A 21,015-nucleotide genomic window follows, 5' to 3' on the forward strand; every position below is an offset into this window, starting at 1 on the left:
CACAATTGGCTTGATTTTAAATTAGATGTGTGCATGGATATATCTGGTTTATTATTTATTGTATAGTATTTATACACTCCGTGTATGCATAAATATACACCCAGCATATATAGATATATACTCATCAGTGTCTTCTGGATGCTTAGGAATGATTTGAGACATTCACCTTAGTTGGCTCCTCAACTATCAGCTCTTTATTTTCTTTAATTGCTTTTGTCACTTTACATTATTCTCTGGAGCCCATGGCTGTGGTGATGCCAGTTGCCTGTTCCCATGAATTTCCCTCATGCCATTTAATCTCTTTCTCAGAGAGAAATAGACAATTTATCTTAGGTCATTCACATGTGCTATCAATTTCTTTATTGACTGGAAAGCTCTGTACACCAGGCCACTTTTATTAATTGAAGATATGTAATTTTATACTTAGAAACGTGAGCATGCAACCAGACTGTAAAATTCTGGACACTAGTTAATGTGGTTTTACCTTAAAATGCATGTATATTTCCTTTGTTGGAAGTTACCTTCTCTTCAGCCTGTTTTGCCGCTAGGGCACTTTCTACAAGTGTGTTCTCAATACACTTTAGCCAAAATGTATTTTGACCTAATCAACCTAATCTGGCTGCTTTTGCATGAATTGGTATGCAGCAAAGTATGGAATACTGAAAATATTCACTGGATAATTACTGTGAATTTTGTCTTAAACAACAATTTTCCATAAAATGATGGGACCTACATTTCAGAACTATTACTGCACTTACTCCTAGTTCAGAAAATCAGGATATTATTGTCTTAGTTTCAGACACAAGAAGATAATTAATGGGAACAAAGATACTTCACTGAAATAATTTTTGTGTAATCAAATGTTAATTTAATATTGGTTCTGCATAATATATGACATTAAAATTATTCAAAATTATTTGCCTGAGCTATTACTTGTTGCGCTTCTTTTATTACATAAGGAAACCAAAAGATGAATCATTTTTCCATTGTCCTAGCTGTCACTTAGGACATCAGTACATAATAGGTGATGAAGAAAATGATCAGCCAGTGGGAGACAGTCTGAAACTAAGTGCAGAAATGACAGGGCCTCATTTGTTTAACATCTGGGATCACAAAAAGATTTTGGAAAATAAATATACAAATCAAGAATCTTGAAACCTAATTGCATTCCTAAACATTATATCATGCTTGCCTCATATGAATACTCACTTGTGTAAGAATAAATTATTTCATAATAAAAAAGGAAGTGAAGAGTAATATGTTTATTTGCTAACCAGTAGTACAGATTACCAGAAAACCAACCCAGTGCATCTTTCTCCATCATGCTTAACTGAACTTTTGGCAACTAAATAAAAATTAAATCACTGAAACACAAAGAAATGAAAGGAAAGTTGGGGATTTTGAGAGATGCTAAGTATATTTTCTGATGTACCATGAAAGGCTAGTAAGACTACAAGCAATGTGTGTAAGAGGAGCTCTGGAACTCAGTGGCTGAATTTACCATTCCTTGAGTTGTCGTACAGGCTATTCGTGTACCTATATCAATCCCCACTGAAAATCTGAAATTAGAAAATATTTTCATAAATTAATCTAACAAAGACTGTGGGGCTTTAATATAACAAATTTTATAAGCCATATTTTTCTCCAACTCTGATCATCCTGTAAATAAGGATGCTGCAGCACATACGGACTTAAGAGTTTAATGACTTGTCTACAGGCTCGCTTTACTTCCCATTAGCTCTCCATAAGAAGCTGTAAGATTTGTAGCCATGAAATGATTTCCTTGACAAGAACAGCTTGTTCTACTTTTGTCAAAGAATTCCTCCACAATAAGATGTCTTCATATCAATGCCATTCTGTTTCACAAACCAAAGTAAAATGTGAGATTTTAAGCTCAATTTTATGATGCTTCTGAGAAGTTCTACTAGAACTGCTATTTTGGTGAGTTTAGTTGAAACCATGTAGTTTCTGGATTCCTGTAATGAACCAGATCATAGTGTGATCTAATGGCATGTACTGGACAAGATGGGTCTTGACACGCAGACAATGCAGAAATAAAAGGGCTCAATGTAATAGAATCTTAAACAAAGTTTTAACCCTTAGTCCATAATATTGCAGAAACTGTCTTAATCTTGAAAAGGCTCACAGAGTTGCATGATGATTTCTATTCATGCCCATTTTCTCTGTGTACTCTGTTTGCTTGAATAATGTGGCCAAAGCGGTATAGTCTATTCAGCTACCTTCCCAAGAAAAACAAGACAGTGAGTAGACTGTGCTAACAATCTCCAATAAAGCAACCAAAACTTGGAATTCCATCTGCCACAGTGAAAACAGACCATTCTGCTACTAGAAAATCAAACAGTTCACACATAATTTATAAGTCATACATGTCAGGAACTACAATAAAAAAAAACCAACAGAAAACCACCCCAAACAGCAACACTCCCCACCCCCCCCCCCAAAAAAAAAAAAACCAAAAAAAAAAACCACAAACAAACAGATCCAATGTACAAAACAAAAGCAAACAAACTAACTAAACCCCAAATTCATTTTATTTTGAATAGGGCATTTTCTATAACAATGAAGTCAGTATAATCCTTGAAAAGGGCAAGCTGGGTATATTAGGCTAAGCTAATTAACAGAATTGTGGAACTAATTTGATGTAAGTTTTATTTACTTTTATATGTTGAAACATATAATGCATAAACAAAAATCGAAGAGCTTAACTCCATATCCTAATTTGGCTACTGTGAAACAGGTTTTTTTTTCGTTTTGCAGAGTTAACTAATTTGCTCCAGAATACCACCTTCTCCCCCATGTCAACATAATCCTCATACTTTTTAAACTGACTCCATGCTTCTTTCTCTAATGTATTTAATAACACAATTTTCAGAAATTTCAACATGGACCTGAATGGGTGTCTTTAATTTATATAGAGCATCAAATTCACAGATGAATTTTGGACTATTCTCCCACCCCAGTTATTCTATCATCAGATAGAATCTCAGATCAGGATTTGCCATCCACTTTCCACGCTTGTAAGTGAAAAGGGTCATTAAAAGACAGTTTCAATATTATAGTAATATAATTAACATCCCTCCTTCCAGTTCAATGTCATTAAAAGAACCACTGGGGGTTTTTAATGACAGAAAAATATTGTATGCACGGGTACTACCTGTTAATATATCCTGCATATTTCTGAGAAGAGGTAGCAAAATAATATACGAAGTAGGCTATCTACAGCCTTGAGGAATACAAAACTAACTTATTTTCTAACTTATTTTTTTCTTTTAAAATAATTTTTTTCCTGTGCTTTCCACTGGGTTGACAATGGTAGACCATTTTTCTGTAAAACTGCTTCTTCAAGTAAAACAGAAAATTAATTTTATCAAATAAATAGCTTTAAACATTGTGCTCATCAATTATTTTTGCAAGTAATCTAAATCTTACAGCTTCACCTAAAATTTGCGGAAAGATTCAAAAAAATTAACGATTTTAATACTCACAAGAACACCAAATTTGAATTCTTAATTTGGTTATTTTCTTATCTTCCCAACTTAAATAAGTTTAAAGCTCATCTTCCAAAGAAGAGACATGGTTAAAAAAAGCAATTGTCCGGTTTTATTTTGTTTACATTGCACTGAAAATTTACATCATACTTTTACAAATCCTTTTTCATAAAAATATACTTCTTTACAAAAGTGTATGCATTAATATAAGAGGAGTAGCCAGTTGCAGAAGAAACATTTTAAACGATCTCAAATGTATTAACCTTAACATTAATGAATGAATCATAGTTATTGCAGTCATTTGAATAAACAAGAATAAATAACAACCAATGGTATAAAATATAAAACAGCATCCTTTTAGTAGAATACAGTTTGACAGAGTTGTATGAATATTCAAAACAAAGTGTTGTAAAATGATTTATAAGAAATTCATCAAACATTATAGAAATCCAAGCAGCAATCCTGGGTACAATGATTTTTGGTAGGCACTCTCTATTACGGTAATAAAAAGGTTATTTTCACAGAATTATTAATGTCTGAAAGGGACAATAACAGATAATTCACACTGGCTAAAACACAGCATTTGTGAGTCATGCTATGAATGGAAGACAATGACCTACATCAAATAAATTACTGAGTTCCCACTGAATAATTCTGATATGAAATAACTGTAAAACTAAAAATTGCATTTCCTTAGAAGTGATTTTGGAATGTCTAAAACTTGTATTTGAGGGCTGTGGAATCTGAATTGTCCCTATAATGAATGGATTGTCCCTAATAAAATCATGGCTTTATATATATATATATAGACTTTTTTTCATTGCACTATGGTAATATATTCAATTTTAAATGAGCTGTAAGGATTTGTTTCCATAGAGTACGGAATATATAGATAAAATAGATGTGAAAACACAGTATTTCCAAATTATAACTCCCTATTGCCTTGTAGATCTGATCCAAAGTTCATTGAAGTCTCTTAGAATCCATCAATCTCAACGGGATCGCATCATGCTTTGTGCATGCATTTTGTCAAAATGCTGAAGGAACAAAAAGGTGGAATATGGCCTAGTTTTAACTAACATGGACTGAAAAATAGACTCGTATTTTTCATATAGGGATTTCATTACTAATATTTCTGTAAACTGCACTTTTTAATAGGAAATATTAAATTATGTTTTAACTTTTGAAAAAAATGTAAGATGGTCACTCCTGAACATTCTTCAACATTAAGGAACATAAGCACATACAAAGCTCAATTCATATTAGATTCTTCATTGCAAAATTTGTCTAGATGTATGATTGACAAAAGAAATATATAAATGTTACAATTTGTGGGTACTGTTAATAGAAACAGAGAAAACAAGCTTGACTTGGAACATGAAAATGAAGCAAGATGTGAAGCCGGGAAGAAAATTCATTTTATAAGAACATGAAATTTAAATTTTTTTTCTGTGATATGGAAAGAGTAAGTTATACTTGCAATTTCTAAATACTACATCCTGGACTTAGAAATTCAACTGTTCTGAGAAAAATAAAATACTTAACGGGCTGAAAAAGGAAAAAAGATACAAACTCATGAGAAAAATGTAGCATATGACTGTTAAAGAGAAATCGGTGACCTATTGTCTCCTGTAACTATAGCTCTTATTTTCTACCTATATCTGTTGTTTTTTTTTTTAACTCAGTCCCTCTATTATAGTTTTTATAAAGCACAGAATACTGATAGTGGATGCTCCTCCAATATATGCAAATATGTTTTATGTTTTAGAATAACCTCCTTTTTTAAAAAAGCAAATAAACTGTGAGTAGCACTCATGGAGTGCAGCAAAATTTTTTAAAACTCTCCGTGGCATACACAAAGAAGAATTCTGATCCAGTTTATGAAAAACAAAATCAAAACAAAATAACTACAACCCAGACTTTCCTACCGTCCTCAGGAAAAGGTGACCCACTATATCCTGAAAAGTGTGCTTTAATTTTATTTTTCATTTCTTTTTTTGTTTTTAAATCAGTGAACTGTGTGTGCACTGTGTTGTGTGTCAATTTCCAGACTTTGAAGACAAATCATTACCACATTATACCATTGTGCAAACAGTGTTCAAGTTGGGGTCAAATCGTACTGCTTTCCCTTCCACTGACTTTGCATTTGTGTCATACATGGGGTTTTCAAAAGCAGCTTGTCCATTATTATTTTCATGTACAGAGCATCCTGTGTACTGTGTTTTAGGTGCAGTCCTGTAGAAGAAAGCCAGAACATTTGTTACTGCCGTTTTCCTCAATGACTTAAGGTGGTTTAAGAATAAGAACAGAATTTAGTTCCCAATTCCAGTTATAGGAGCTAAATATGATATCTTGATTTTTAAAAAATATTTAAGCTAAGAATTAGTACTGTCTTTATTGAAGTTTAAGGGCTTCATGATTCCTTAAAAATGGCATTCACTTAGAAACTTAGTTAACAACCTTAGAAGAGGCTATCCATTGTTATTGTATCCATTATCCATTATCCAAGTTGTTACCCATTCCACTTGGATGATCAGATTATAGAGTACAACAAAATCTTGAAAAGACACAGTAATTCCCCAATCAGATGACTGAGGTTTTCTTTTTCCCTTTGGAGACCCCATCATTTTACCAAGAATGAGTTTGCAGCTGAAATGCACCCTTTTTCACTAAATAACTCAAAACATCGGAGTTCAAACCCTTACAAGCTTTTTATCTATATTGCTATACAAAATCCATACTGTACTGTAAATCATCAATATAAAATGCCAAGGCAAGTGCTTACAGCATGCAGCTAATAGCAAATACATAAAAAATTACATGGGCAATTTTTCATATGCTGCAGCAATTGAAAACAAGTAGTACTAATCAAAAATGATGGTACATGTTTTAAACTAATGTTATCCTGTAATGTATATTACTAGTATTATTGTCAGACTATCAGATGTAAATCGCCATTTTGGCAGTTAGTATGCAATGAATCGTCTTGGCATTAAAGTGATTAAGGTTTCTTTAGCCGTCAAATGCTTTAAAGCTACAGGAGAAGCTTACTGCATCCAAAGAATTAATACTGGTCTCGGTAACATGAACAAAACGGTTGAACTTAGACTAATGAAACTGAAAAGACTGGTGGCTATTTAACATAATTGCATATGAACTAATAATTCCAGATGCAGAAACAGTTCCAAAATGAAACCTCTTGATGACATAATGCTTGCATATTCTTCTATGCAAATAAACTGATCAGGCATTAAGATAAATTACTCAGGATATGAATTCATTCTGTCACATGAAGAAAAGAATAAAGGCAATTTATTGTAAATACACACAAAATCTACCAATTATATTATTCAGCATATGCCAATACTTTATAGCATCTATTTTATCATAAAGAGAGAAATGTATAAAATTTTAAATAGGTAGGAATGAAAGTACAGCACTGTATAATAAACTCATCTCATAGTTATTATACCAGACCTTAATAGATGTCGGAAGAACTGCCTGCATGCATATTTTGCAAAGTCCTTTTTGTTTTACAGAAAACTTTATTTACACTAGCAAAAACTGAAGACAAAAAATCACCAACATGCAGTGGAATAGAAGAATTCTGTATATATAATTTGTACTTACCTTTGTTTATAAAGATAAAAGCCAAAACCAGCAAATATAAGGGCAAAGAAAGGCACAAGGATAGCAATGGCCACTGAACTACTATTTGTACCATGTGGTTGATTAGAAGAACTTGAACCCTCAGACATGTTAAGACCTAAAAAAAAGAAAAGAGAAAAAAAAGTAATATCCTATATGTCTGTTATCAGCAAACTACTGATACTACTCCATAATCCTCGTAATTCAGTAACACCTTGTTACTGGGTCATCATAATGTGTTCTGCTGCATACCTACACCTGTGTGCTGAGACCACCCGGAATTTGAATATATTATACCATATTCTGATTAATATGTGGATGCCACATGTTGGCAGAACAGTACACATACTCTGGTACAGTAAATACCTTACAGCATAATTCAGCATAGGATTCAACTTTTGTATGTAATGGAAACACATTACTGTACTGTCATACAAAAGGTCAAGTTTATAATAATGCATATGTTAGATTGATTATATTACTGTTTATATATGTCTATTTCATTAATTAATAAATACTACATATATAAAACCCAAACATACTTTCAAGGAAAAAGCCAATCACCTAAAGAGGCAAATTGAAAACTCATTACTTCCTTAGGTGCTGCTATGGATACACAGAGTGAAAGAGATAGGAACAATTTTGAATAGCTAAAGCCAGATATAGATGAAAAAATAGAAATATGACCTTCCTGAAGAAAACATTATCTACATTTTCTACACAGACAAGTGATACATCTTTTAAATGTGAAGAAAGGTTATAACAATGACCTAGACATTAGAAAAAAATTCTTTACAGAAAGAGTGGTTGGGCATTGGAATGAGCTGCCCAGGGAAGTGGCGGAGTCACTATTCCTGGAGGTATTTAAAGACGGGATGTGGCACTCAGTGCCATGGTTTAGTTGGTAAGGTGATGTTAGGTCATACGTTGGACTCAATGATCATCAAGGTCTTTTCCAACCTAGATGATTCTGTGATTCTGTAATGCGTCTTCAAAGTTAATTTTCAAGATTTTAACTGGACCTTTTAAGAATTGCTTAGGTCATAATGTTTTCTGAATTTCTTGATCATATAAGAATATGCATAAATTAAAAAAAACTCCAAAAAACAGAAAAACAAAACACAAAAAAGACCCCAAACAACCATGCAGGCTGTGAGGAAAATTGTGTGGGAACAACAATCAAAACATTTTATTTTTGAGAAGCTAAGTTTGTGTTTGTGTGCATGAAATAATGAAGTGGTAAGCATGGTAAAATCTGTACAAAGATTGTGAATCTCTTTATAGAGATATTATTGACTATATTAGCTACAATTAAACATTGTATAGAATTTGACTCTGAGTGAATCATTCTTTTCTCGAAGTTATACACCAATAAAAAGTATCTTCAACATATTACAGAAAAGAATCTCAAAAATATCCTCCAAAAATCAAATGAAGAAATATCATTTTCATAATAATCAGAACAATTTGCCAAAGAAGTCTTGCATTTTAATTTTTCTTAGATGACTTTCAAATATTTTAAGATGTTAAAGAAGTTATAGGAAAATAACTTCTTATATTCATTTAAAGGAAACATTTCTAGATAAAGATATTTCTAAAATTTCTTGCAAAGTAATTTTCATATGAAATTACAGTGAAAAACAAGATCCCAAACAGTGTATTTTACTGTGATTTAGAACTGTGAAAAGAGAAAAAATTGACTTTAAATTCCTTCCTTCCAGCACATTCAAGAATTAAAGAATTTCCTGATTTTACAGAAAAAAAAAAAGAATGGACAATATTTTGTGGCTGATAAACATCACTTTCCATCCACATATAGGAATTTTACCTGAAGGTAAGCAGTCTATCTAAACAGCCATTATACTAGTGAAAAGGAAATCCTCTTCTAAGGCATTCCCAACAGTATTTTATCATTTAAAATTCAGTATTAACTAAATTCAAATTCTCATGGAAGGAGAAATATCACCGTTCTTAAGACAACTTTAGAAAAGAAAATTAAATTCTTTTCTTAAATAGCACAACAGAATGTTGTCTCCACTGCTCTGTTACCAAAGCTCTCTTTGTATAGAAACAAGAAGTCAATTTTTAGGAAAAAAGCACTTATCAACTAAGTAAGACTTTTTTTCTTCTTAAAAGTAATACAAGCATTTACTTGTAAAGATTTACCAGTTTCCCTCTTCTAATAATGTTTAGGTGAAATGTTGTTTTAGCACCATAAGCAAGAAATCAGTCTATTAGAGCATTCTATAACATGGATTTTCTAGATAGCTATTAAGATACGAAACTAAATTTTTACACGTATTTGGATAAAAACATTGCTCAAAATATTACAAATGAATATGTATACTAAGCAGTACATTGCAAGTCATCTATAGCTCCTTACAATTTATTTGTAAGTACCACTTAAATGACATTTTAAAGATATTAATATCTCAATATTCTATAAAATGTAATTTCTGTTAACATCCTGCACATACCCTCATACAACTGGATATAATGAAACAGAATATGGAACAATGAACTAGCAAAGAACTAGAATTTGTTGAATACCTATTCTTTGAAGCCCAAATTGTCCATAATCTTTACCCTGGATGAATCCTTGAAAAACATATGTTGCTCCATCAGGTTCAGCAGAAACCTGTAAGCAAAATGTACTTTGAATTAAATGGGGAAAAGTTTGTTGCAAGTTACATGTATCTATTTGAAAGGGAGCTGTTCTATTCTATATCCTACTATACTTGACTGGTAGCTGTTATTCCCCACTATAAACACCCTCTTTTTCTAGGAAATTTATATGTAAAGTTCAAAAGAAAAAATAGGACTGTTATAGGCACAACTTAGACATGGTGGTTTACAGTCACATCTGATACATTATACTACCTTTAACTTTATTTTTTTAAAACCAGTAAGACCTAAATTTTCTAGTAGTTCAAATGTCAGTATTTCTAAAATACTGTATTTCGATACTTCATATTTTTTTGTTTTGTTTAGGCAGTAGATTGAAAAAGTTATATTGCATATAATTCTACGGATGCAAGTATTGACATTTTAATAGCTAGTTTTAAATGAAATAAAAAAGACCTCACATTAATTGACAGTTCTTTTGATTTTTCTCAGTGCTTATCCCAATAAGTACTTAATTATACAGCCGTGGACCAGAAGAACATTGAATAAGGCTTTGGTACAAGGGAAAAATATGCTAGTATAAACTAAAAGGTTTGTGGAAGGGAGGGGATGTTTGTAATCCTATGATTACCTCTCTGATTACAGTAAGTACAATCTAAAGTAGTGCAATGTATACAATTTGACAGATACTTGCTTCTAAGAATAGTTACTAGGTTTAAATTCAGTGTAGTTTCCCTCAAGCTTTTCCCTTAAGCTTCCCTTTCTCAAGACACAGTATATCTTCAGCAGTGACCTGAAGCTATGTTTTCACTGAACACAGGGTGCCTTTCTTAGGTGATTTTTTTATTTTGGGCTAAAGCAGTCTCTGTGCGCTATTCCAAGATTCAAAGAGAAAAAAGGTCAAGTAAGAACAGTATGTAAATAGCATATGGAATGTAGGGAATATACTGTCTACTTCTGTATATTTAGAAGCCTGAAAATAAATTCCCTGCATTTGCTACCTCAGGAGCATGTTCATGAAGCCTAAACTTTGTACGGGCCAAGAGAGTTAAGCCTTTTTACTAGAACATTTGTTGCTTAATGAGTTTAGTTTAAGGTTTTCATTCTGCACCTTTTTAAGAAATTATTGTTCAACCAGTGCCACTTGTTATAAAAATATAAATTTGTGTGTGCAATTCAATGTACACTTCTTCTTTTCTTTTGGCATGTGTACACATAGTGCTGTCCCTGTAGTGCTTAACCAATAGGTGAAACATAGGAAAACAGACAAATTCCTTGAAAAATTAGATGGTGTAGTAAGGATGTACAAGTGTTTATCATCATCCAAATAATTTTAAGCTCTTTGTTTTCTAAAAAATCTACTTTTTTTCTCTATCTATTCTTGCAAGGCATTTCCTTTTCATGGCTTAATCCATCCCAGAAACCTGGGCTATTTAACCCTCTCCTTTACCTCTCCTCCTCTCAGTTATGGTCTCTCTTCCTCTCTGTTTCAAAGAATAAACTCAGACCCAGAACCCCAAGGGGCCTAATGATAAATTGGAGTAATCTATTTTGTTTTCCACATACATGTGACAGTTTGTCTTTTGCTTGTTGCTAAACAAGGAATAAGAGACCTATGAGAAAGGCTTCTGTACTAACACGCATTATAATTTTGCCTACACTCTATGACTGTTCCCATACTTTTCCCTCGGACTGGTCTCCTGCATTTTACAAGAAAATTTTCATTTAATTTAATGAATTGGCCTTGCTAACAAGATTCCATTTGATACGTCTCAGGATTTTTTGGGTGTGAAAACCAACATGATTTCAATCATACAAATAAAAAATTCCCTCTCTTTTGCGGCAGAAATATACTCACAAAACCATCCATAGCCCATTTTTCCTCTTTCAACTTGCTTGCAGATGTATGGGAGGGTGCTTTAATGAGATATATGTGGAGCATTAGCCGAGCTTCCTGGCTTTTATACACTCCTGTAGAATATAATTTTAAAAATTCACATTTGTGTTGACTTGAAAAATTATGTCATCTTTGAGAATAAACACATCATCTCTTGTCTTAAAGAGGAAAAGCAGGAAGAATAGGTACCAATTGTCAACATTGTTTGTTTAGAAAAATTCACTCTATTTTGAAATTATTTCAATAATCATAAAATTTCAATAAAAACCGTTTTTAGCTTAGCCTGTAGAGAGGAGAGAAGGGAAGGAAAACCCCATACACACAGCTGTTACTTCAAGCCTTAGGCAGAACAAACATTGACAGCAATCTGATTTGAAATGGAAAATATTGTTCTGAATCAGGAAGTGTGTATTTAAACCTCACATCCCTACTTTCAATACACATAATTTAGTCATTACATAGAAAATGTGATAATAGGAAGATCCACATACAAATTCTATTCCAAAAGCTGCTGCTAAATGTAAAAAAAAAACCCCAAATTTGAGAATATTTTTAAAAATTGGATTGTTCTTCAGCAGTTAGTATGGTCACTTACAACACAGTTTCTTCCATATGATAGATGAAAGGAAAGGAAGATGCAACCTTCTTTGCTTTGTAGACATAATTAATTGACTCACTACTGTTCCTGCAGAATAATTATTTAGAACCCAAATATCATTATTTGTTGATTTGGAAACGGAAATAAAATACCACAATATGTTTAGTGATTTCATCTTCTGTGGGCAATGATTCCTAATTCATGTTTCTTGTGTACCTGCCTAAATTGAGAAAACAAAAGCCTTCTCCACATCAAGGATCCGTGACTGCCCTATAGGAGGTATCATTCCTATAAATAATCTCTGGGCTAATCAGAAGACTTATTTTCATGTTAACACTGCCCTGAGCTCAAATGAATGTGCTTTGGCAAGATGGGTTTATTCTATGTATAATTACAGCAAGCACAGGTGTCAAAATAAAAAGAAGTATAAAAAGATGCATCAAATGATGGAATGCAAAACAGTAAATGATGCAGGAGGATGAAACTATGTTTCATTTGAGAAAACTACAAATTGAGTATAGGTAAATTCAACTTCCTGGCATGTAAATGTATTTTTTGATCCATCCCTACTTCCCTGGCCCTAAGATACCCTTTCAGTATACAGGATCTCAGTGTTCTATCTGTAGAACAGGGAAGTAAAAAATATTAATTACCTGATGACATATGTAATGCCTGTACATATACTTGAAAAGGGCATTTGGAATCACATTTGTGTCTAGTTAAATGAACCTTTTATTTGGAGGAGGAAGGTTTTGAGTGAGAAAACACAATGGTTTACTTTTCTAATTCTAAAAATACAAAGTACTACATCTGCTGTACCTAATATCTTCATGGAAATTACAGGGATGAAATTAATACAATAGAAAAAATTCACACACAGCCAAGACAAAGAGTTTTTCAGTCCAGACTCTCAGGCATGATTCTTCAAAGGACACCTACAAAATTCCTTTCACAGACAAATCTAATGATAAGAATTTACTACTCTACTCAATACTGGGAAGTAAGACCTCAGCAGAAACATAGATTCTTTGGCTCATTACATCCTTCCTGTAGACCACCCCTCTCAGCAAACAGGAGATCAGGCCAAGCCAAATAGTCTTATGAATGGCAGATCTTCCTTGACTACTCTGGTGTCCTATGATAAGGTGACTCAGTCGATGAAAGGCTGTGGATGTTGTCTCACTGAACTTCATAAAGGCTTTCACACCATTTCCAACAGCATCCTCCTGGAGAAACTGACTGTTCATGGGTTGGACTGAATAAAAAGTTGACAGGTTGGACGAGCTCAGAGATTTGTGTTGATTAGAGTTACATCCAGCTGGTGGCCAGTCACAACTGGTGCTCCCCAGGGCTCAATACTGGGGCTAGTCCTGTTTAATGTGTTTATCAACAATCTGGATGAGGGCATTGACGGTACCCTCAGTCAGTTTGCAGATGACACCAAGTTGGGCAGTAGTGTTGCTTTGCCAGAGAGTAGGAAGGCTCTGCAGAAGGATCTGGACAGGCTGGATCAATGGGCCTGCACTTGGGTCACAACAACCCCAGGAAACTCTACAGGCTTGGGAGGCCCTGGGGGTGCTGTTCATGGCTAGACATGATCCTTCATTGTGCTCAGGTGGCCAAGAAGGCCAATGGCTTCCTGGCTTGTATAATAAATAGGGTGGTCAGCAGCACCAGGGCAGTGATCATCCCCTCCTATTCTGCACTGGTGAGGCCACACCTCAAATCCTGCATTAAGTTTTGGGCCCCTCACTACAAGAGAGACATGGAAATTCTGGAGCACGTCCAGAGAAGGGCAATGGAGCTGGAGCAGGGTCTGGAGCACCAGTCTTATGCAGAGAGTCTGAGGAAACTTGGGTCGTTTAGTCTGAAAAAAAGGGAAACTGAAGGCAGACTACATCCTCTCGTCAATTACCTGAAAAGAAGTTGAAGTGAGGTGTTTTGGTACTTTGCTCAAGCAGAAGGTGGTAGGGTGAAAGGAAATGGCTTCAAGTTGTGCCAGAAGAGGTTTAGATTGGATCTTAGGAAAAAATTCTTCACTGAAAGGGTTGTCTGACATTGGAAGAGGCTGTCCAGGGAAGTGGTGGAGTCACCATCCCTGGAGGTATTTAAAAGATGTGTAGATATGGCACTTCTAGAGACATGTTTAGTGGTGGATTTGGCAGTATTAGGTTAAGTTGGTTATGTTAGAAGTCTTTTTAGACCTAAACAATTCTATGATTCTACCTCCTTTTTTTTACTTAGGAAATCTAACAAGTGTCAGCTCTACTTTCTTTCCATGTTCATTAGGTATCTCTGACTTTCTAGGTCAACATATATCAATCTCATCATATTTGTTATTAGTCATTAGGCTACTGTGGGTAATTTTTATAATTAAGAATTAAGAAAATCTCAGGAATAGTACTTGAAATTTATTTAAAACTTTTAAAAGAGAGGCATGAGAATTAATATGATTCTTTCACTCCTTATTGACTATTAACTCCAAATATAGTAAAAACCTGGAAAATTTAAAAAAAAAAAACCAAGGGGAGGGAAAGAAGTGGAAAAATCCCTACCTTTGAAAAGGAACTGAAATGCAATGAAAATTTCTTTGATAAAATAATAAAGTTTAAGTTATGCAGAAAGGTACAGGGAACCAAAGTATGTAAGACAGGAAAAGGAAAGAAAGGAAATTAGTTTTCCTTAGCCCATACCTGATAGCAGCAATTCCATATTGCTGTTTGTAAGTGTTGCATTTACTCTTCCTGAAGTTGCATTGAAACTGGTGACTGTCAAAGTCATGGGTTGCTTCTTGCTTTTGTAATTGTAAGATCCTTTCCATATATAATTTTGGGCAAATACATCATCAGGAACTATATAAACAAAAACATGTTTCAATACGTATTGCAATATTTAGTACTTACAAAGTCAAATATCCAACAAAATGTATGATAAATATTAGCATTTTCTTTCCTTTTTATAAATCTACTAGGCCTAATTTTCAGATATCAAACATACAAATCTGTCAGGAACATTTATGAAAGAAACATATTTGCACTGAAGACCGCAACCACAACTACATCTTCATTTGCTTTTTTACTAAAATACAGACCTGCCCCAGAGTTAAATCATTTCCAAAAATTCTGAAAGCTTTGGCCAGAAGATCATACTCCACTCACTGTAGAATCTTTTCTATGCCTGCACAGATGGCTAGGGACATATACCTAGCATTACATTTTGCAGAAATTAATATCAATTTAGATATAAAAAATTTCATAATAATTTTCTTTAAATGACATGAAATATAAGCATTTTCTTTATTAACTGGTCAATTTTTCTAATGAAAAAAATTATATAAGGAGTTTTGTCTTGTCTTCAAATGCTTAAAAACATTATAAGCTTCACCAGGAGAAAAAAATTAATTCTCTAATTTAAAATTTAAAACAGATCATAGTCTGCTGGGGAATAGAAATGCTAGATTTATACCCTTACATTTTATATTTATCATTAGCAAACTGTAAAATTATTCATTTAAGTAATGCTTTCCAGCAACAAAAAAACTCCACCAAAACAACAAAAAGATACCTATGAAGTAAAAACTGATACATGCAAATCTTTAAAACCTTAACATGAAATACCTGTTAAATAATTAAATTAAACATGATTTAGGATGGGCTTACTACACTTTAAAAAGTAACGTATCAGAGTTAGCCCTGTAAGAATCACTATTTCAAATCAGCAGTTTCACATTATTTGAAGTCATTCATACTGAAGTTAAAGCTCTGTGTTCATGTGTGCATTGGCATCTCGTCAGATAAGCAGAGAAGAATATTTGCCCTTTTCTCTCTCAGGATACCCCTAAATCCAAGACTGGGACCTACTGGAATATCCACAGTTTTCTTTCATTGCTTGTTTTATGCAACACAAAGGCAGGTTGTCTTCTCCATGAAGGGCAAAGGAGCGTTCCTAATTTTTCTATCTCTGTACATGTACGTATATATGTATATGTTTCTTGAAAAAAACATGTAGATACTGGACCTGCAAGCAAGGAAATTGCATGGTGCAAATGCTCTGATGCTGTTGATTTGTAATCTGCCTGAAATATATTTCCCTACTTTTAGGAAAACTAATCTTTATGGGCTATATGGGCAGTTAATCAGGACTGCACAAAACGAATGAAAATTTTCTGAATTAAAAACTTGATGTCTACCACTCAGCAGCACATCATTGAAAAAAATAGTTTTGAACTAGTACACAAAATGTTAAGAAAAAAAAGCCCCCAAATCCCCATATGCTAAAGTACTACTTTTAAATCTTATTCATTATCAGTAGAAATTCAATAGGTTTATTATACTCAAAGGTTAATTTTAGTTACAGAGACTGCTCTTTTCAAAAGATCTCGTCAGTGGACAGAGAGCTTCTCTTGTCAGAACATCCAAATATGGTCTTCAGCAAATCTGTTAAAACCTGAGACTTTAGCAAAAATTCGAGAAGTTACCTTGTCTCAGCTAAAATTAGCTTTTTTGGAAGCTATGTTGAAGGCTAGTATTTAGGTAAAGCAATTTAAATTAGCAATATGTAAAAATGTGCAGGACTGAAGAAAACTGCAAAACATCTTTAAATTATTTCAAGGTGAGTAGTGCAGTTTCTAAATAAGTAAATTGCATAGAATCTTACAGAGAACACAGTGATTTCGGTGAAACCAACAAAACTCTCATTTCATAACAGAAATTGTATATAGATATAAATTATACCATATGGTAAGCAGACTTCAAAATTGGGGAATAATTTAATTATTTTCCCTCCTTGTTAATCTAGTGCCTAATCTAATATCCTTTACACATTCTAAACCACCCAGTGCAATCTCATTAAACTGATCCCCGTTGTCTTTTCTACAGAAATGGTTTATAACTATATAAACCTTGGAGTACTTACCACTTAGTTTGGGACTCGGTGTTCCCAGTGCTGGTCTGGGATCCTTCACTAATATTTTAGAACCAGCTGTTAGAAAGAATAAATTATATAAAGACAATTCAGTAGCAAAATGTTACTCAGAAACAAATAAAATAATTTCCATCATGAAATTTATTTGTTAAAAAGCATATAAGACTATGTTTCGAACTCAAATATGAATGAGATTTCAGTTGGTATCAAACCTTAGTATCACAGGAGCACTTACACAAAAATTTCTTCTGTTCCCTCATTATCCTCCTAAATCAGGCACCTGGATGCTATCAAGTCATTTTCAGTAGTCAGTGCAGGGTTTCACTTCAGAATCCATGTTTCAGAATTTACAGTCCTGGCCTGTGCACTAATATATGAGATCCTTCTAATATATCATCTAATCCTGGCTGTGTCACTTGGATTAGGAACAGTGAACAGTGCATTGACTGCAATGTAAGACCAAACAGCGAAGACACACACAACAAAGGGAGCTTGAAATCATTTCTCTCCAGGACTTAACTGTCTTCAACAGTACTGAGTGAGACATCTTGTGTTCAAGACTGAAAACCCATAGATGCTGACATAATCTCTTAATAGTGAAGGAGAAGGTCACTCATTCTTTGAAGAATAACAACAGAAAGAAAGAAACCAAAGGGGCTGTCCACAGAATAGCCAACTGCTCAGGTGATATGAGAACTGGAAGTTGGAAAATACAATTTCTTCTCTGCTTAGAGCAGGAACTCTTCCACCACTGAAGATGATGAACTAAATGCACTAGGACATTATAATTTCCTGGAGGTGAAGCTATTTTATTTTGAAGAAACTAATTTGGATTCACTGGAACATAAAGAAGACAAATAATTCTGTCTCCTAATATAAAATAGTCCATGTGGCACTAGACTCAATTCCTTGCTCCAATTGCGATTTCAATATTTTGTATTGTGGGTCTTGGCCTTGAACCCAGGCCTTTTCTCTCCAATCCATGTTCTAAACAAATACACAAGAAAAGAAACTACTTCCCCCCTGAGTTGAGTATTTTTCTGCATAAAAAGGAAACTTTTGCAAGGACTGAGAATATTTTTGAGAATAAATTTTAGCTTTTTCAAAAGGTCTTTTCTTTTCATGTATGTTAAAACTGTAAAGAAGCAAGGGCAGTGGTTGAAATGCAACCTAAGGTTCTCATGGTCTATTATTACTGACTGATTAACCTCAATTTCTTCTCTGTTTCGAAAGAAACATACTGAACTTCACTATATATTGTTGACCTGGAGGAAATGGTCCAACAGCATATGCTTTCCAACTACATTAAATTCAGGTTAGAAATATCTGGATTACACTTTCTAGTTGGGCTTTAGCGTAAAAAGATGATGAGCCAGTTAGCCTCCTTAAGTTGAATAAATTTCTAGTCAAGTCCAGAACTGAAATTTGAAACACGAAGTAAAACTTAAATGCAAATGTTAAATACAAATCCAAACTAAAACTAGTTAACTATGAAGTTAAAGTTTCTAGGTCCAGATATTTGAGTAGGACTTTCAAGATTTCAACTCTGTAGTTAAAGGATCAAATTCTAGTTTAATTCCCCTACACATCCCTTTAGAGCTCTCAGCTCCAAACATTTTATTCTTTTTCATCCATTTCAAAGTTATTTTTGTGAAGTTCACAATAAAAGGTGAACAACATGATCTGGTGTTCTCCTATGCTCCATCAGAGAGATATTTCACCTTGCCCTATAGCCAAAACTGAAATTACCTAGGAGATATTTTACTTTATGTAATTAGAGTTAACATTTTGCAATATATTGCTCATTATTAGCTTCCTCCACTGCTAAAAAGGAAGAAGAAACACATCTCTTTCTAAATTTTTTTAAATTTCTCTAATATTTTTTCAAGACATTGGGAAACTAAGCTATATGACAATGTAGATACACTCATAGCTACTACTTAATACTTAAAAAAAAAAAAATCTCAAAAAGCTTCCTTACTATCAGGTAATACAACTAATGCTACGTCTTTCAACAGCAGCAGCAGAAAATTCTTGAATCAAAATACAACCTATGAATCACATTTGGCCTGCCATAATACTTTCCAAGTACTGAACAAGTCATAAGCTTCCTGGCTGCTAGCTTTCTAGCACTATCCCAAAGCTCTGCTTTATTTTCCCCCAGCACTTGCCTGGCATGCAATTCCAGGACACCTGTTTTTTTAGTAATACAAACTATTCATTTCCTATTTCCCTTCCAAGTAGCAGTGTTTGGCTACAGAGCCTGTGAATGCCTCTGTAAGAGCCCTGGGGATAACCACATCTGAAACATTAGGTAACAGTAATCTGAAAAGGCCTTTAATTATTCAGGAAATAAAATTCCAAACAGTTGCTACACTTGAGTATATTCCTTATGTCACATGAAAACCACCTTTCTCACCATGACTTGGATATGGTGTTTTTCATGTCCTACTGTGACAAAGTAGGTAGTAAAAATTAGAAACAAAATTAAAGGTTGGAACAGCAAGGACAAAGTAGATACATTTTGTTTTCCAGTAGTATACAGTTCCTTACATAAAAATATGAAATAATATTAAACCCTATGGATTAATTGCACGCAGTGATTCAGACATCTTGAACTTTAGGCACCTTTCTCAAATATTACTACAGAATCATTTAATCATTTAGGTTGGAAAAGACCTCTTAAGATCTTAGAGGCCAATAGCTAACCTAACACTACCAAGTCCTCCACTATATTATGGCTCTAAATGCCACATCTACATGTCTACCTCCAGGGATGGTGACTCCAGCACTTCCCCGGGCAGCCTGTTCCAATGCTTGACAACCCTTCCTAAATTTTCCTCAAAATTTTTCCTAATATCCAACCTAAACCTTCCCTGGCACAGATTTAGGCCTTTTCCTCTCACCACTTCTTAATTTGAAGAAGAGACCAACACTCACCTTGCTACAATCTCTTTTCAGGTAGTTATAGAGAGCAATATGGTGTCCCCTCAACATCCTTTTCTCCAGGGTAAAGACCCCCAGCTTCCTCAGCCTCTCCTCATAAGCCTTGTGCTGCAGACCTTTCACCAGCTTCATTCCTCTTCTTTGGGCACAGTCCAGTACCTCAATGTCTTTCTTGGAGTGAGGGGCCCAAAACTGCACACACTATTCAAGGTGTGGTCTCACCAGTGCCAAGTACTGAGTGACCACTAAGCAGGTCACTTTGTTATAGCAGGAGATTTGATTCATCAAGCAGGACCTGCCTTTTGTTAAAAAATGCTGACTGGGCCCGATCAAATTGTTGGCGTGTGTGTGCCAACTGCAAGTAAAGAAAAGCACTGAAATATGACAGATGGCAGATGCAGCAGGAAACAGAAGAGCTTACCTTCACAAACTGGAACCTTCCCAGTCCATGTGCCATCAGACCTACAGGCTCTATGCTCTGATCCTCCTGCCAAGAAGAAGCCTGGCTGACAAGTGTAGATCAGTGTATAACCAAGTGATGGAAGATCCATTCCTGCAACATTAGCATGACTTGGTGTTTCTGGTTGTTTACAGCTGTGAGCTACAAAGAAAAGATAAAATATCCTTCTGTCGAAATGGTGAAAATACTTCTGAAAAGATAATATATGCTCATTCTGACAGTTAACTAAGTAAAAAATAAATAGAAATTACATATTAATATGTTTTCATTCACATTATAAATTACTATATAGTCTATAAAATATTACAGTGAGTCTGTAAATACACTCTCAAACATGGACCTTTCAATTCCAAGGGACCAATAACTGACTTAAATGCACTTACATGAACAAGATCAGTTGTCTGCATAT

At 34.1% G+C, this 21,015-nt stretch overlaps 1 protein-coding gene across 3 annotated transcripts in view; it reads right to left on the reverse strand.

Annotated features, from left to right (window-relative positions):
• Positions 1-3,598: 3,598 nt before the first annotated feature.
• Positions 3,599-21,015, reverse strand: part of CSMD3 (CUB and Sushi multiple domains 3) — a 613,513-nt gene continuing 596,096 nt past the window's right edge. For 2 of the 3 annotated variants that reach the window (XM_010404843.4, XM_010404841.4), the window contains 7 exons: positions 20,568-20,747; positions 17,192-17,257; positions 14,971-15,129; positions 11,641-11,753; positions 9,708-9,795; positions 7,140-7,275; positions 5,585-5,744 (listed from right to left, as the gene is read on the reverse strand). In XM_010404843.4, coding sequence (XP_010403145.2) covers positions 5,585-5,744; positions 7,140-7,275; positions 9,708-9,795; positions 11,641-11,753; positions 14,971-15,129; positions 17,192-17,257; positions 20,568-20,747 — 902 coding nt within the window. Of the gene's footprint in view, positions 5,745-7,139; positions 7,276-9,707; positions 9,796-11,640; positions 11,754-14,970; positions 15,130-17,191; positions 17,258-20,567; positions 20,748-21,015 lie in introns of all 3 variants that reach the window. The other variant, XM_010404839.4, reaches the window with a different exon arrangement.

Source organism: Corvus cornix, chromosome 2 (assembly GCF_000738735.6).
Source record: "Corvus cornix cornix isolate S_Up_H32 chromosome 2, ASM73873v5, whole genome shotgun sequence".
Classification (NCBI taxonomy): domain Eukaryota; kingdom Metazoa; phylum Chordata; class Aves; order Passeriformes; family Corvidae; genus Corvus; species Corvus cornix.